Genomic DNA, 18012 nt, shown 5'->3' with positions numbered 1-18012 from the left:
CCCTTCTCCAGTAATTAAAAAAATATCAGCATTACAAGGCAAACGGTGTGCAGTAAAATGTAATCAGTTCTGTAGGAGCTTAACCATCTGTTAAAGGTTAAATCCATGCACGGAGTCTGATGTCAGGATTCGAAGGATTTGGCTTCCGATGTGTTTGGGGGCTCTTTAATCTACCCCAGTGATGAGGCGGAAGCCATCTGGGAAGCGGGGAATTCCTGGAATCCACAGGCGAAATGAACTTTTGTTTCTCTGGGCAGAGAACCGAGGCTCCCTCAGAGTCCTTTCTTAGAGCGACGATGAAGAGGGAGAGCTAGCTTTGGCACCAGCCCCAACGCGGGTTGTTGTTTGTCAGTATCACCAAATGCTCCGTCACAATCACTTTGTTTCATTAGGGAGCTGGAAGCCAGGCTTGGCTTTGCTGAAAATACCTCGCCTCACAGCTAGGAAGGTATCGCTGACCTTTTCCAGCATGGAAATGATTGCAGTCTCTCTGGTGTAAGAATTAAAAGCGTCCTTCCCTCCCTCTCTTTTATTCTCCCCGACTCTCTCTCCCTGCCTCCCCTCCTTTCCCCACTCCTGGTCTCCCCACCTCTTCATTTTCCTCCGCCTTTGGCCACCAAGGGGTTAACCTTTCCGCCAGTCCTCGGCGCAGCCGCTCGGGCTCGGGCTCGACGGCGCTGTCCACCAATGCGGTGGTGCTGAAGTGGCAGGCGGGTCTTCCCTTGCCGGCTCCCCCTGCCAGCCGAAAGTAGTTGGAAGTCCAAGTCCATTGAGGATGAAGACGCGCGAGGGCAGGAGCGGACGAGGCTGCAGCTGCGGCGCTGCCAGTGCCGCCGCCGCTGCCCAGCTGCGTCCCCACTAAGCCCGCCCATGCTTTCTGCCGATGGTGGCGGCGGGACTCCCCGCTGGCTGGAGGGTTCTGCCGACCTCGGGCGCCGCAGGAGCCTGCCGGGCTGCGCAGGGAGTTGGGGGCGAGGCGGGCTGGCGCTGTTGCTCCTGTTGCTAACTTCTGGCTTGGCTCTGGTTCCGGCCCCGGCGGCTGGCCAGCTCCGCTACTCGGTGCCGGAGGAGCTGGAGCACGGAGCCTTCGTGGCCAACATCGCCGAGGATCTGGGGCTGGATGTGGCTAAGCTGTCGGCTCGGCGGTTCCGCATCGTGTCTCGGGCGGGCAGCAAGCAGCACCTGGAGGTGAACCTGGAAAACGGTATCCTCTTCGTGAACGAGAAGATCGACCGTGAGGAAGTGTGCGAGGCCAGCGGGGCCTGCCTCCTTCACCTGCAGCTGGTGATCGAGAACCCCCTGGAGCTGTACCGGGTGGAAGTGGAGGTGCTCGACATCAACGATAACGCGCCCAGCTTCCCCTGGCAGGAGTACGTGTTGGAAGTGACCGAGTCGGCGCTACCAGGCGCCCGATTTCCCCTAGAGAGTGCTCAGGATCCCGACGTCGGCACCAACTCCTTGCGTACTTACCGGCTGAGCCCCAACGGCTTTTTCTCGCTGGAGGTTCAGACCCGTAGCGATGGCAGCAAGTTCGCGGAGCTGGTGCTGGAGCGAAGCCTGGACCGGGAACAGCAGCGGAGCCACCGGGTCTTGCTCACGGCTTTGGACGGTGGCATCCCCGAACGATCGGGCACAGCCAGGGTGGTAGTCACGGTGCTGGACGCCAACGACAACGTGCCCGTCTTCGACCAGGCCTCCTACAGCGTGAGCCTGCCGGAGGATGCGCCCAAAGGGACGTTGGTCATCCGCCTCAATGCTACCGATTTGGATGAGGGCCCCAACGGAGAGATTGAGTACTCCTTCAGCGGGCACGCTCCGCTGCGCGTGCGGGAGCTGTTCAGCGTGGAGCCTCGCAGTGGGCAGGTACGCCTGAAAGGCCAGCTGGACTATGAGCGAGCCAGCCTCCACGAGCTGTATGTGCAGGCCAAGGACCGCGGGCCCTCTGCCGTGGCCGTCCACTGCCGAGTGCTGGTGCATCTCTTGGACGTCAACGACAATGCGCCCGAGGTGACTCTCACCTCGGTCTCTACGCCGGTGTTGGAGGACGCCCCGCCGGGCACGGTCATTGCCGTGATCAGCGTGCTGGACCGGGACTCGGGCGACAATGGCAAGGTGAGCTGCGAGATCCCCACCGACGTACCATTCCAGCTTCAATCCTCCTTCCACAACTACTACACCCTGGTGACCACAGAGCCTCTGGACCGCGAGGCGGTGGCCGAGTACAATCTCAGCATCACAGCGCGGGATCTGGGCTCCCCCGCGCTGGCCACCAGGAAGACTCTGACCGTCCAGGTGTCAGACATCAACGACAATGCGCCCCGCTTCCTCCAGCCATCCTACAGCGTCTATGTGATGGAGAATAACGCCCCGGGGGCCTCCATCTGCTCGGTCAGCGCTCTGGACCCGGACTGCAAGCAGAACGCCTACCTGTCTTACTCCATCGCGGACGGCCAGATCCAGGGCATGCCGGTGGCCACCTACGTCTCCATCAACTCGGACAGCGGGCACATGTATGCGCTGCGCTCGCTGGACTATGAACAGATCCGCAACTTCCAGGTTCAGGTACTGGCGCAGGATGCCGGCTTCCCGCCGCTCAGCAGCAACGTCACCGTCCACGTTTTCGTGCTGGACCAGAACGACAACGCGCCCATCATCGTGGCCCCGGTGCCCCGCAACGGCTCGGTGGCGACGGAGGTGGTGCCCCGCTCGGCCGACCCGGGCTACCTGGTGGGCAAAGTCTCGGCAGTGGACGCGGATGCCGGGCAGAATTCTCGGCTCTCTTATCAGATCGTCCAGGCCACGGACGCCAGCCTTTTCAGCGTGGCCCTCTACACCGGCGAGATACGCACCATTCGAGCCTTCCTGGAGAAGGACGCCCCGCGGCACCGCCTCTTAGTCCAGGTGCGGGACAACGGCCAGCCGCCGCTGTCGGCCTCCGTCGCCCTGCTGCTCTCGGTGGTGGACAGTGTGCCCGAGGTGCTGTCGGACTTCAGCGAGTTCCCGCTGGGAGCTGAGGCCGGCTCCTCCACCGTCACGCTCTACCTGATTGTCTCTCTGGGCTCGATCTCCTTCACCTTCCTGGTGGCCATTCTCATCCTTACGGCTATCAAATGCCACAAAGACCGGCTCAACCTGCAGGACTACGGCTGCTCGCTCCCGCCGTGCCGGGGCGGCGGAGGCAGTAGCTCCGGCAGCAGCTGCTGCTGCTCGTGCGACCACTCGGGGCCCCCCTCGGACCTCTTCAAGAACTCCAACAACGCCAACCCGCAGCTCTCATCGGGTCACAAAGGGGCCCCCAACGGTGGCGAGGGCGGGGCTGCGGCTGGCCCTCCGGGTTACTGCTACAAAGTCTGTCTCACCCCTGAGTCGGCCAAGAGCGACTTCATGTTCCTGAAGCCCTACAGCCCGGCGCCGCCCAGGAACAACGAGAAGGGTCCCGAGAGTTGGCCCTCAGCGGCCGGGAAGACTTCCCCGCGGGTGACAAAAAACTCTTTGCAATCCTCCAGCCAGGTAACAGGGCGGGGGGGGGGAGGAAGGGGTCTCTCTCTCTCTCTCTCTCGGTGATGTATATGGCGAGGGAAGGAGAGGGGGACTGTGGGGGAGGCTCCCCCGGAGAAAGTGTCGGGAAAGTCTCTGGAAAATGACGAGGAAACTCCCTCCCTCCTTGCCTTTCTGAAAAAATAAAACGACAAGACATTCAATCCGAGCCAGAGCGAAATCTTTTCATTCCCCAACAACTTTTTAAAGATAATTACCCAGCTCTTTGATCAAGTGGCGGCGTCGACATGAGTAACCATCAGACAGCAAAAGAAGGGGGGCAAAACCTCCACCAGGCTTCTTGCCGTTTTAGTTAATTATTTTGAAAACGTCAGGCTCGTTTTAAATTAGTGGGACGAGCGGAAAGCGCTCAGAAGCGCGACTCGAGCGCCCATTAAGGCTGGAGCGACGAGCGCGCCGCGAAGCTGGGACCGGCCCTGTCGGAAAAGATGACAGCTCCCCTTGCCTGACGCCGCCAGCGCCGCCTCCCCGCTCGCTCCCTGCCTGCCTGCCTGCCTCGCCCCTCCTCTCGCGGCTCGAGGTGGAGGTTTGCCGCCCTCCGGGCCACTGGAGACACGCGAGCTCACCTCGTGGGTTCCTCCAGGGCTCTCAGGTCGGGCCTCCAGCTGCTCTGTCTCCTTGGGCCCAGAACAAAAATCTAGGCAGGGGCACCATCAAGGCTCTGCGCGCTGGCTTGAGAGTGAGCCCTCCTGGAACTAGGGGGACGACTCGCGTCATGCACGTCGGGAAAAGCTGCCCAGGCATGGCATCTCCATAAGGGACCTTTCGAGCGTTATTCTTGCCAGGCGTGGAAGCCGCGGGAAATTCTCCCCATCAGCTAACTCGAAATACATGAGCTGGCCCCATTTCTTTCCATGTGCTTGTGCCGGAGAATTTCGCAGGGTAGGGCAGGGGGCACCAGGCGCGACATCCCACCCTGCCCTATCCGGAATGGGTTAAGGCGCAGCGCTGCTCTTGCAGCTGTTGTTGTAGCATTGGCCTGGCCGGGTCGAATCCTTTCCAGGGTAAAGAAGGAGGCCCAGCTGTGTTTGGTCCTGCGCCGGGTTCCTTTAGAAGAGTCTCTTCTACCCTTTGCCATCATTCTCCCGTTTCCTGAGGACCCCCTCCTCCTCTTTTCCTGGCATCGCCTGAAATTCATGCTGAGCTACTGTCAGTGCTGAAGAAAGAGGAGGGAGAGATGCTTTGTGGGGGAGACAAGCGTGTTGTCATTTCAAAGAGCTGATCGGTGGAAGGGTGTAAAAAGAATAGAATAGATTGGCTTCTCCGGGGGTAAGAAGGAAAATATGACAGACTGAAAGAAGAGTTTTTTTATGTCAACATTTGTTAAGCGTATAAATGAATAACGTCTAATTTTCCCGATGAAATACCCTTTCAATAACGCGATTACCCAGAATGGATGAGGATGAAAAGTATAATCCACTTACAAATATATATATAAAAACCACTTTAAACCACAGAACCCTTTTAAAACGAGCACAAGACATTTCTGTAGACAGGTCTTCTTTTTACATTTTCTCTTGGATCGTTGGACACAGTTGTCTAAAATGTTAATGCGATTTCCCTCTAGTCAGTTACAGACTCCCCCTAGTGACTTGATAGACCGCGCTGATTTCCACACCTCTCCCCTTCGGGCGGGGCGAGAAGAGAGCAGCCAGCTCCGATAAGCTGCCTCCCTTACCCGGGTGGCGGGGGCGAGGGGGGAAACAGGGGCAATAATAAACCCCGCCTGGCAGAGATAATAGCGTTCTGAGCAGGAGACAAACAAGCGGTCATGTCTCAGGAAGAGAGCTGAAATGCAACTGTGTTGGTGGAATCTCTGGGGAACGATTTGGAGGAGGAAGCATTGTGTTAATTCATTCCTCTGGAGCTAAAGACAGGCTTTTAGGGAGGGGGGAAGATAGAGGCATGTTTGCACAGTGGGGACGCGCAGAAAGAGGCATTGAGTTTCTCTCTGCTCAGGTTTGCCCCCGGCTTTATTCCTGCAGAAAAACTCCCAAGCCCCCCCCCCCCGCCCCCGTGGAGCGGCTGTCTGAGAAAAAGTTCCCAGGAGAAAAGGGCTTTGCTCCGTCCTGTGGGCCCTTGGTGTGTCAGAGGGACAGGGCCTTTAGTCAGAGCGAGGAAGCCGCCCAGGCAGAAGATCGGAGGCAGCTAAGGAAGGAGAAGCCAAGCGACTTGTTACTTTAAGCCGGTATCCTCATAGCAATAGCTAGACCCAGCATAGAGTAGCCCCATTCAGAAAGGTGAGTCAGTCGGTCTACTCTAGTCGGTTTGACAATAGGGTTGTGGCCTTTCTACTAGGTTACACTTCTGTACTGCTAGAGCCGGAGAGAAATGCTTGAGGTTTTCTTATTTCAGGCGCTCCTCTCCTAAACCTGGATGGGTGAGAATCAGTTCCCATTCCACCCAAAGCGACAAAATGTCTTGGGCCGGTCTTGGCGTCCTTCCGCAGCAAGGGCCAAACCCTCCTCCTTCTCTCCCTCATTTCTGCCCTCTTCTTTCCGCAGCCGAAGCGCCTCCCAAGGCTTCGGAAGACGAAGCCGCGCCAGCGGCGCCTGAGCGCCCCCCCCCCACGGTCTCGGGTCTCCAGTGGCCCGGAACCCGTCGGAGCGTGGCCCTGTCGAGCTGGACCTTGGCTGAGGCGGCCCCTCCGAGCTCGCCTCGCCCTTTCTTCGTATGAGCCCTGGCCTGGTCTCCTGCCCTCAGCGGCGGGAGGGCTTGAGCCTGGCTGCCCTCCCCCCCCGGCCTAGGCCTCGTCATCCCAACCAGGGCGCCACGCTGACAGGCAGGGAGCGAGGGCGGGGAGGAAGGAGCGAGGGTTTTTTTTTCCAGTACGTGACCCCCATACTAACGAGGCCGGCATATTAAGTCAAAGCGCATAACAATAGGCCAATAATTGGGGATTTTCAAAGTAAGCCGAAGCGAGCGGCGCTTCCATTTCACAATCCAGCGAGTCTGACACTGAGAGTTAAAAATCAGAAAGAAAGAAATCACTCCGGCAAAAGCCAACTCGGAAAAAAAAAGGAATACCAATGAAGGCCCTCTGAAAAGAGCGCCCCGCCGCCCCGCGCCTTGGACGGGGCTTTTCGAGGCCTCCCCCGGGCGCTCCCGACCCGGTGAAGCGGGAGGGTGAAGGCGGCCCCGCCAGGTCTTTACAGGCTCTCCGGGCGGCAGTCAGGCTGGACCCGGCGAGTGACTCCCGAGCAATCGAGTTCAAGCCCCAGCCTCGCAGAAACCTGACGGAAGGAGAGGGTGCGCGGGACGTCCTGGCTTTGCCTCCAGGAAAGAGCTTGAGAGACGAGCCACAGGCGAGCGGGCACACAAGCCAGCAGGAGACGTGGCAAACCCAGAACTCTTGAAACCCTTCTGACCGCTAACTAGTAAAAGTCGTGTTTTCTAGTAAAGGAATACATCCCTGGCGTCGTAAGAAGGGGTGCGGCCTGGTCATGGAAGGCCCCTCCTGGAAGTTCCAGGGAGACTCTCCGAAGTCTGAGGCAGGGAGATCTCCGTTTTCCCCCCAATTCTGCTGTATAGTTTAACTGGAGACTCCAGCCTCAAGAGACCAGGTTGCTGCCCTTCCCTGCTATTAAAGCTGTAACTAGACATTTTGACATTCCAGACAGGCTTGATAAAGGAGGAGGACGTTGCGTCCCTCAAAGGAAAGAGAATGGTTATGTCTGTTCTTTTTTAAAGGAAAGCAATAGGGGCGAGAGGTCTTGCACTCATGTTCTACTCACCCACTGGGTTGGCCTCTAAATTTCGCTGCAAAGTTTTGGTGCTCAGAGCAAAAGCCCCAGTTGCTCCTCCCTAGTTACAGCCTTGTCTGCCCTGTTTACTTTCCATAATCCTGGAGGAAAGTTTATGAAAGGTGTATAAATCTGAAATTTAGGAGCCCAGTTAGAGAGTTCCACATAATTGTACAGGGCCATGAGTTGATAACAGACACAAGCTATAATGATGACTGCAGCATCAACAGATAATGGAGCCCTTTGAAAATATTCCCCTGTAGCTAGCAGGTGTACAGTAATCAAATGTGGAGTGGCTGTCAAGTGAGCTGCTTGCATGTCTGAATCAAGCCACTCAGAGCTACTTAGTTTAATCTGTACCTTTAGATTCTACCAGGGTGCTTTGAAAAACACCTGAGATATTTAGAGATCTGGGTTGTTCCTGGACTTACAGCTTGGCCTTTTTATTGACCAGGTCACTGATGCATGTTCAGCCACCGAATGTGATAACTTGCATATGTGAACAAATCATAATAGACAAACCATCAGAGGTAGAATGTTTGTATATTTCAACCCTGGCTCAGACACATCACTCTTCATTGGAGACAGTTCAGATGAAAGACTGAGTCAAGAAGTGAGATCATGTGAGGTGTTATATATATACAAAGTATACCTCTTGGGCATATCAGTGGAGTCTTTTTAATGTCAGTCTGTTGAGCTCTAACATAACTGGCTTTGCTTCAGAGCAAGTGCATCAAACCCAGATGGATTTTAGAATCAAAATTTCCAACAGAGACCACACTGTGAAGAAGTGGATCATAATCCACAAAAGCTCACAGTGAAATAAATTGGTTAGTTTTAAAGGCACCTCAGTACTTTTGTTTTTGTGCACATATATGGTATTTTAACTAAATGAAGAACTACAGTAATAATTTTAAAAGAGCCTTTATGCCATAGCAAATCACAAATCCTATCTGAATCACAATTAACTTTTTTTGAAAGAAAACTCCAAGCCCTACCTTTCCCCAACTCTAGCCAATTATCTGTTCTTTCTTTCAAGTTATAAGCTGCCTTTTAGGGTCAACACATAGTGATAAGAAAAATGATAAAAATTAATGGTAAAAGGTAGCAGTACCATATGCACAAGGGCTCAAGTAGACTTCCAACTCAATTATAGCAAATGTAAGGCTCAGTAGGTAAGTCTTTTGAGCAGATTTGAAAACCAGTAATCATTGATCCAGGTGGACATGAATTTCAATAGTTACTTATACTGGGGGTGGATGGGTCTGTGAAGAAGGTCCTATCCTTTGTGTCCCCCATCCCAGCTGCTCATAATTAAGGCCACTTTATCCCAGTGGCTTCATGTAGTTTTAAAAAGCATGGGGAACAAGATAGAACCTTACAGCATGCCAGTGGGCTTAGGGTACAGCAACACTGTCATAGCACCACCACCTGACACGTCTTCCAGAAAGGACTGCAGCTATTTAATATTATGCCTCTGTGAGGGGGTGCAGGTGCACATTTCTACTGAGCCATCTGGCCTCAGCACACAGGTAGCAGCCAGCCAGGAGGAGGGTGACTTTCCTCAGGATCGGGCCAGCTGGAGGGAGTCTGCAGAAGAGACAGTGTCCTAATGAGAGAGCATTAGAGGAGACGGGGTCAAGGAAAATAAAGGCGGAACAGGGAAGGCAAGGGTTGGAAGAAGAGGAGATGTGGGAGGAGGCCAGACACTGTCTACCCTTGCCAGTTTATAGGCTTGCAACAGGAGTCAGACACTGGAGAATCCAGCCATGCACTTGGACAAAGCTATATTAGCCTGGATACTGCTGAGGCTCTGGAGAGGCAAGTAAGGGAAAGAACCATAAAACAAAAAAAAGCAAACTGCAGAGACTGAGTTTTTATGCTCATTTATACAAGCCTTCTCGAAAAGGAGTGTGTCTTGGACCTAAACTCTCTCCTCCTTCCAGAACCTGGACTTCTGAGGAATTCCAGTGAAACTAACTGGGCCTCCAAGCTGACAAGTAGTTTAGAGATACGTGGGACAGGAAGCAACAGTTAGAACTGGATATGGAACAACTGATTGGTTCAAAATTGAGAAAGGAGTACAACGAGGCTGGATATTGTCCCCTGGCTTATTTAACTTATATGCAGAATACACCATACGAAAGGCAGGACTGGATGAATCCCAAGGCAGAGTTAAGAGTGCCGGAAGAAATATCAACAACCTCCGATATGCAAATGATACCACTCTGATGGCAGAAAGTGAGGAGAAATCAAAGAACCTCTTAATGAGGGTGAAAGAGGAGAGCACCAAAAATGGTCTCAACATCAAAAAAAGCTACAATCATGGCCACTGGTCCCATCACCTCCTGGGAAATAGAAGGGGAAGATATAGAGGCAGTGACAGATTTTACTTTCTTGGGCTCCATGATCACTGCAGATGGAGACAGCAGCCACGAAATTAAAAGACGCCTGCTTCTTGGGGGGGGGAAGTGATGACAAACCTTGACAACATTTTAAAAAGCAGAGACATCACCTTGCCAAGAAAAGTCCAAATAGTCAAAGCAATGGTTTTTCCAGTATTGATGTATGGAAGTGAGAGCTGGACCATAAAGAAAGCTGACCACCGAAGAATTGATGCCTTTGAATTGTGGTGCTGGAGGAGGCTCTTGAGAGTCCCCTGGACTGCAAGGAGAACAAACGTATCCATTTTGAAGGAAATCAACCCTGAGTGCTCACTGGAAGGACAAATCCCGAAGCTGAGGCTCCAATACTTTGGTCATCTCATGAGGAGAGAAGACTCTGTGGAAAAGATCCTGATGTTGGGGAAGTGTGAAGGGAAGAGGAGAAAAGGATGACAGAGGATGAGATGGCTGGACAGTGTCATTGAAGCTACCAACATGAATTTGACCAAACTCTGGGAGGCAGTGGAAGACATGAGGGCCTGGCGTGCTCTGGTCCATGGGGTCACGAAGAGTCGGACATGACTAAATGACGAATTTGACCCTGTAGGACTTGGGGTGGGGGAGAAGGTGGAGGGAACTGCCACTGTAACTCTAATAAAAACTGATTTGAGTCAAGAAGCTGACTCCTGGAGCCTGTGGAGTTATTAACACGGGACCCTGGCTGTGCCAGTGAGAAGGCTGGTGAGAGCACAGCCTCCCATGTTCAATTGTAGACCAACCATGTGGTAGTAAAGAGTCCCTCTGATCATGCATAATGTTCAGCTTCTTCACTGTAGTGGATATGATATTAAGGAGTAATGCTTTCAGGCAATGTTATCTTTGCCACTTTTTCAAAGTTGGCTGTACATCCTCCCACTGATTCTTTCTCAGTTCAAGCCTATGAGAAGGACAGGGCAGTGAGTCTCCCTGTCAGTGTGGCATCTCCCCCTTTGACAGCATAGGGATCTCAAACTATAACTCTGGGGATAGCTAGACTACAACAGGTGGGATTTGGAGCTCCTGCAGAAAAGGAAGAGGTGGGGGACCAATGGCTGCATGGGAAAGAAGGAGAAGGAGGTATCAAGAGAAGAGGAGAAAGAGATAAAAGGGAAGGAGGAAGAAGAAGGGGGGAGAAAAGCAAGTGACATGGAAGAGGAGAAGAACAAGCAGAGGACTAGGAGAGAAAGAGAGCAGAGGAAGGAGACCATTCAATCAATCAATCAATCAATCAACCAATCAATCAATCAATCAACCAACCAACCAACCAACCAACCAACCAACCAACCAACCAACCAACCAACCAACCAACCAACCAACCAACCAACCAACCAACCAACCAACCAACCAACCAACCAACCAACCAACCAACCAACCAACCAACCAACCAACCAACCAATCAATTTTTAAAATAAAAGAGATTTACTGGCCAGTTGGGAGTGGGACCGAGAGAGACTCCTTTACTGGTAGGGAAGTTGGATTCATGTTCCCCAAAGGGGAGGCAACCCTTCAGTGTATACACTAAACCTCAAGGAAGGCCCTTTTCTGGGGAGAGAAGATTTAGAGAAAGGGCAGGTAGACGGCTGGCCAAGGAAAAAGCCTGTTCAGCCAAATTGAAATCTGGAGGTACAGGATCCAAAGGAAGGGGACCACAATCTGACCACAGATCTCTACCAAGTAAATCGACTGGGAGTGTGCTTGTCATCTCAGCTGTGGAAGCCGCTGTCAGGGACACCAGGAGGGCCACCTTACTTAAAGGAAGAAACTGACCTGTGGGACAGTCCTAAAATGGGAACCCTTGAGCTCTGGAGTGAGGGAAGAATATTAACTGATAGGAAAGTTGAAAAGGGGAGGGGAGTTCAGGTTGTTAGAAATTGTGGTTGAGAAGATACCTGTTGTATTGAATTAAAAAAAATGTGCTGAAGCAACAAGAGGTTCTTGCCATCAGTGGGGAAGCTGGTCAGGGCAACCTGGCCCAAACAGAGTCCATTCACAATGGCACCCAATGTGGGGCCTCCTCCATTTGTTATCTTCAGCGTCCCACACTGTCCTTCTCTTTTCCTTATATGCCAGTGTGGCAAAAAGTCAGTATGAGAGAGCCTCGTGGCGCAGTGGTTAAAACGCTGTACTGCAGCTAAAACTGTGCTCACGACCTGGGGTTCAAATCCCAGGTAGCCGGCTCAAGGTTGACTCAGCCTTCCATCCTTCCGAGGTCGGTAAAATGAGTACCCAGCTTGCTGGGGGGGCAATGTGTAGCCTGTATAATTAAAAATTGTAAACCGCCCGGAGAGTGCTTGTAGCACTATGGGGCGGTATATAAGTCCAATAAATAAATAAATAAATAAATAAATAAATAAATATGATTTAGTGGTTAGACCAAAACTGGAGAGATATGGTTTCAAGTCACCACTCAGCCTTAAAGCTCATTGGGTGACCTTTGGCCAGCTGCTCTCTCTTAAGACAACCTACCTGGCAAAGTTGTTGTGAGGATCATGTATGCTGTTCTACATGCCAAGAAAGGATAGAAATGTAATGTACATATTCGTGTGACACCATTCTGTCATGATGCTTGCCCAAATGCCTTCCTAAGCATAGACTTTCCTGCATCAACTTCTTCACCATTAATCTTCAAAATTTTCACATGTAAACCTTATGCTTCCAGTATTTTCCACCATATTGTGTTACCTTTTCCAGCTCCCCAGATTTTTCTGCCAATATAAACCATTGCACTTTTTTGGTTGTTGCTTCCTGACTGTGGCTCCCTCTTTGTCAGCTACCTTCTCACCCAATCTTACATGTCACTGCTTATCCACTAAGATTTTTCTAAGCTGCCAAAACAGATCATCTTAATCCTGCTTGTTTAATAGACCTGTCTCCATCTCTGCGCCCCCCCCCCAACCACCACCACTACTGTCATTAATGCTGGTGCTTATTGTCATCTGCAACAGTGGATATATAGTAAAGTCCATGCTCTGCTCTGTACTGCGTGCTATTCCTCTCTTGTTTCCACAAGCCTGCACATTTTCAATGATTTGGAGGGGATGGTGGGGCTCAGAGTAGGTCACAGCAGCAACAGCAGTGGTAAATAGTTTCACTATTAAAGTGACTGGCTTTGTAGTGCTAAAAGTAGTTCAACTATTTCCTGGAAGCAGTATAGGAGAGGCCTCAGAAGGGCTATATACTCCTCCTGCTGCATTGTTACCACCTGTTGTAGCTGTAACTGCAAACAGCTGGTAGCAAAACTCAAAAGCTGTTTGAACTAGCATTGACCTGCAATCCAGTTCACTGAGGATGAATATTATATCAACATTTCTATTTTCTCTCATTTACAGGCAAAACAAGCCAATACAGATTGGTTACCGTCTAAGCAATCAACATTAAAGAGGTACTGGGCCATTTGGGATAATTTAAGTTTAGAACTATTGTTGCTGAACTTTTTAGGAATATTCACCCTAATCCAGGATATCTTTTTTTTGTCTCCCCCTTTTTTAGTTCACAAAGTCTAGAAGATGTAGGGGGAGTTCGTCGAGGGGCCCAGAAAGAACACGATAGACTGCGCACTTTGGTCACTCCAGTCTCTGGTGAGTGAGCTCAGATGTATCAAGTCCTATAACAGCTGAGCTGATGATAAATGCCAATCAAACATACCTCTCTTTGGTGTGCCATTCTTGCTGTATCTGTATTGGTGGAAGACAACTGTAGTAGGTTTATGTACAGAGACAGGATTGGGCTCATAAAAGCAAGGCCATAGAAATCCTATGGAAACTATGTGGGGCATACTCACTAGAATATTGGACTAGGTCTAACTGGGGAGATAGTTCAGTCCCCATCCAACCATGAAGCATGCTGGGTCATTATCACCCAGTTACTCCACCTAATCCACTTTGTAACATTTTTTGGTGAAGATGAAATGACAGTGGGGGTGGGAGGAATCTGTATGCTAAATTGAGTTCCTTGGTGGAAATATGGCATATAAATGTGATAGAATAAATGTTTCTCATCCCCAGAGGTTTATTTCTCTCATTTGGGTGTTTTTTTACACAACCCAACTATGCCCTAGGGAATAGGATGCACCATTTGTCAAGCCATTGTGTACCATAACATGGTACAAGCCTTTGTTACCACCAAGGCTTTCCTTCTGTCATTTGATACTTTTTTTTTTTTACAGAGCTCCAGAAATCATCTGGGGTCTCCAACAGCGTCTGGACCCCTCGGTATCCTCCCCTCTACCCACAGCACATGTCACCTCTGGATTACCAACACAATGTATATATCCCAGGGACCCCAACTATGCCTGCTAATAAGGATGGGTCCCTCTTCCTGGATCAAGAGGCAAAGAACAGCTTCTCTACTTTTGGGAAGAGGAAGAAAATGACCACCTATTGTGATATACATGACAACATGGTTATTAACAATAACCTGAAATAATCCTTTCTCCATGTGAGTAGGGGAAGCAGGAGATGCCTGGGTGCTGCCCATGGTGCTGATGAGGCTATAGTGAGATTTCTGGCCCTAAGGCACCTGCACTGTTCTGCCTAGCACAAGCTGCCAAGAAGTCTTCACTGTCATTTGCCTTTTCTGAAAACTCAGTGAATTGAGAAGAATCATGCCATTAAGACACCAACAGGGATTTGTAGCAAAACTGGAGGTAACTCCCAGCAGCCTGCAACTGGTTGGTAGTTATTGGAATGAGAGAAGGAATGAAAAGCAAACCAAAATAATGCAGATGAAATTCTTCCTGTTTTATCTGAAAGGACAGGTAGTTGTTTTGAGTGGAAATACCACGTGGCTGGCCACTCAACGTCAAATGACCACACTGTCTTGCATTATGGAACAAAGTAAGCCTGGGTGCTATTGGGGTTAGAGGCTGTGTGTTTGGAAGTCAAAACAACCACGTCCTGGGCACCTCTGTAAGTCTCTTAGCAAGAGCTCCATTTTGTAAATGGTGTAGTTTTATTTCCTTCTTGGCCTGTATGAAAGTATCAAGTGCACCTCCATGTGTTTCTCATCTTATTAGCATACCAGAATGGCTACAGTGTGGAAAATCACAGAAAGCTTAGAAAATACTTGAGCTAAGCCCACAGGGATTTATTATACTCCCATAAGAAGCAGGTTTTGCTTCTTTAGAATTTGTGAATAACTTCTTATGCGCGGATGACGGTAATTCCTAGCATGCAAAAACCAATCCATTTATTTTGTCTTTCACCTGAAGAGAAAAATATTACCTGGTGGTTTATTTTTTGATCACACACATTTGGGTGCAAAGCACAATGTAATGCGTGGATAGGAAGTTTATTCAATTGACCTTAACATTGTGATTGGAAATGAGCACCTTCTAATCTAAAAGGTTTTGTTGTCGTTTTGTGTTGTTAAGAATGGGGTTTGGTGATTGACCTTTTGGAAAGAAAGAGTGTTAACAATGTTTTCTTGCTCACCCTCTCCCTCCATCCTCCTTTCAGTCAGGTTCAGTCAGTGGGCGAAAGAGACTGGCAGAGATCTTACAGAGGCAGCCCATTGGAGGCATGTAGGGATATCTTTCTCTAGAAGGGGGCTGTATTATCCTGTGAGTCAAAACCCCATCAGCCGAGAAAAAGAACAACTGTGGTCTGGCAGGTTAGGGCAGCATGTATACACTGAGCCATAAAAAAAAAAATTCTAACCATAAACAGATCTGAATCTTGCACAAAGAAAAATGTGATCTGCACAAATGATGCATATTTCTGCACTTGTTCTCTTCTTGCACAATTTACTTTGCAATACAGGGGGCGGACCTCTGCCTTCCACCCAAACACTGGGGAACTTATCCCAGCTTCTGAAAATTTCAAGAAGCATTTCTGTCTTCATAGTCACAAGCTATAGCAACTTGTTTTAAAAATCGTGCATCTCAGGAAGCCACATTCTGTATCCATTACCACACAAGTACGATGTTCCTGCATGAAACTGTCCTCATACTTCCAAATTTTTGTAGCCATCATTGGCTGATTTTGTTTTAAATAAAAAGATAGAAACAACGGTAAATACAGAGATTTTTTTTAGGAGACCCAGTTCTGCAGCCAGCAGTGCATTCTGTGCTTTTTCCAGAGCTCTCATGGAAACCAGGTTTGCACAGAGCCCTGAATGATTTTAAAATCCAGTTTTGCTGCCCCTTAAAGGAGCACCATGAAAGACCTAACTAGAATGGACACTTTTGCTCTCTGAAAACTACCAGAGCAAAGCTGGGTTATCTCCCTTTTGTTGGCAACCTTATGTGGGTGGATCTCAGTACAGTTTCTGTGGGAGGTGGCGTTACAGATTTTTAATATGGCTAAATAGGCCAAGCATCTTCTCCTTTGCTTTCCCAACCATAGCTAATTTGAAAGGGAAAAGAGATCTTGAACACAAAGCCGTCACTTATAGAAAATGCATGGCTAAAATAACAGAAAAGCGGGGAAAGGCTCACTTTGAAGGGAAGACCAAAATCACTGTTATCTGAAAGGGGCAGGACTAGACCGCTGGGAGCCTTGGCCTCAGCTATCAGAAGCTTTGCATCCGCCTTTCCCATTCCAGACCATCATTCCTCACTACTACTGTCTTCTGTACTACTGCAGACAATGTGACAGTTGCTGTTTCCCTCCTGTAGATCTGTTGCATATTGCCCTTCATTCTCTTTGTCTGTGGGCTGTGATCTCTGCTATTTGGGGCTTACACTGCAGTTGTCTTTTGCACATGTCTCAGGATTATCACTTGCAACTGGGTTGAGTATAGGGAGTAGGGACGAGTAGGGCTTATTAAGTGCTAGATGTTCCTGTTAGTAGTACACAAAGGCTTATATCCAGTAATAAGTTACAACTTATTTTAATTGTATATTTTAATTGTATTTAAATTGTTTAATCTTTTTTACTGTATTTTAATTGTTGAAAGCCGCCCAGAGACCTTGGGTAGTGTGGGCAGCATATAAGTTAAATAAATAAATAAATAAACTAGAGTAGGCCAATTGAATCAGTAGCACTTATGGACTCAGCAAATCCTCACTGATTCAATGTGCCTACTTCTAGTTGTAACTTACTCCTGGATTTTAGCCATCGTAAGCTAAGACTTGAATGGTGCTACCTTTTGCCCAGAGCAATGGTGTTGCAGACTGCTCAATAGCCAACAGGGCATGATAAGTGAGGGATGACTGAAATAAGCAGTAACCCGAGAGTGCGTTTACATTACATAGTGTATTTTTCCGTGTATAAAACGACCCTTTTTCCTAAAACAAAGGAAAAATTGAGGGTCGTTTTATACATGGAAGGAGGGGGGAGGGGTCAAAGCACTTTGATCCCTGCTTTCCCCCTCCGTGTTTTGTAAAGAAAATGGAGGGGGAAATAATTCCTGCTTTCCCCCTACATTTTTTGTTGCAAAAAGCTGCTTTCCCTCTCCACGTTTTGCAAAAATATGGAGGGGGAAAGCGTCCTGCTTTCCCCCTACATTTTCATTGCAAAACGTGGAGGGGGAAAGTAGCTTTTTGCAAAGAAAGTGGAGGGGGAAAGGAGGAATCACTTTTCACCTCCACTTTCTTGCAAAGAAAGAAATTTGGGTGTGTCTTATACACAGAAAAATACGATAGTTATAAGAATTTAAACCACTGTCATTTTGTGAGGCACTTAGGATTGTGGGATAGAGGGCTCGAATGACTGCAGTGTGCTGAACCATAGCACTAGAGCTTTCAACATTTTTTAGTTTCTCACCAAACTACAAATCCCAAGATTCTATAGAATGAAGGCCCAACAACTAAAGTGGTATCAAATTTACCAACTCTGTAGTGGAAAAACACCTTCAGTCTTCCTGTGTGCGCAGTGGCAAGTCAGGGGACCTTGCTTGTACTTTCCACCAGCGTTGTTACTTTATTGCCCTGTTGGAGAGGGAGCAAAGGTGACTGAAGAAGTTTCTACCCATCAGCTTTTGACAGATCGTATGATAAGTTATTGGATACATGCACAACTTTAGCCTGTGGGATGGGGTGGGGATGAGGGGAGAAAGGGACTCTTTGGGCTCCCAGCTTGTTCCCAGAGTTTCCTCGGTACAGGAACTCAACGGTAGAATGTCTGGGAGGCTATGACGTTAAGACAGCAATTGGTCTACAGCTCAAGGTATTTTCTGTGCATTCAACAGTGTGTGCTTGTAGTAACTACTTCACATATAGATGTTTGTGACTCCACACTCATCTTTCCCACAATTGGCCTTCTTGAGCAGCAGATTCTTTGTTGAACACTTCAAACTGACAGGCCGATTTAAGATAATGCACAGGTGGGAATAATCTTTCTTACAAG

The 18012-nt window shown here is 49.4% G+C and overlaps 1 protein-coding gene across 1 annotated transcript; it reads left to right on the top strand.

Annotated features, from left to right (window-relative positions):
* The first annotated feature begins 702 nt into the window (after positions 1-702).
* LOC110082127 (protocadherin-10) lies at positions 703-16324 on the top strand. Its single transcript, XM_020799424.3, has 4 exons — positions 703-3510; positions 13054-13106; positions 13214-13302; positions 13890-16324. Exons 1-4 carry the CDS (start codon positions 871-873, stop codon positions 14147-14149), a joined length of 3042 nt encoding a protein of 1013 aa, XP_020655083.3. The 5' UTR covers positions 703-870; the 3' UTR covers positions 14150-16324.
* The last annotated feature ends 1688 nt before the right edge of the window (positions 16325-18012 follow it).

This window comes from Pogona vitticeps, chromosome 4, assembly GCF_051106095.1.
Source record: "Pogona vitticeps strain Pit_001003342236 chromosome 4, PviZW2.1, whole genome shotgun sequence".
Taxonomy (NCBI): domain Eukaryota; kingdom Metazoa; phylum Chordata; class Lepidosauria; order Squamata; family Agamidae; genus Pogona; species Pogona vitticeps.
The sequence above is the reverse complement of the archived record's forward strand: the minus strand, read 5'-3'. Positions and strand labels throughout refer to the sequence as shown.

Coding starts and splice junctions, on each gene's coding strand:
- LOC110082127 (XM_020799424.3), top strand. CDS start 871: ATGCTTTCTGCCGATGGTGGCGGCGGGACTCCCCGCTGGCTGGAGGGT. Junction 3,511..13,053: donor CTTTGCAATCCTCCAGCCAG/GTAACAGGGCGG, acceptor TCTCATTTACAG/GCAAAACAAGCCAATACAGA. Junction 13,303..13,889: donor TTTGGTCACTCCAGTCTCTG/GTGAGTGAGCTC, acceptor TTTTTTTTACAG/AGCTCCAGAAATCATCTGGG.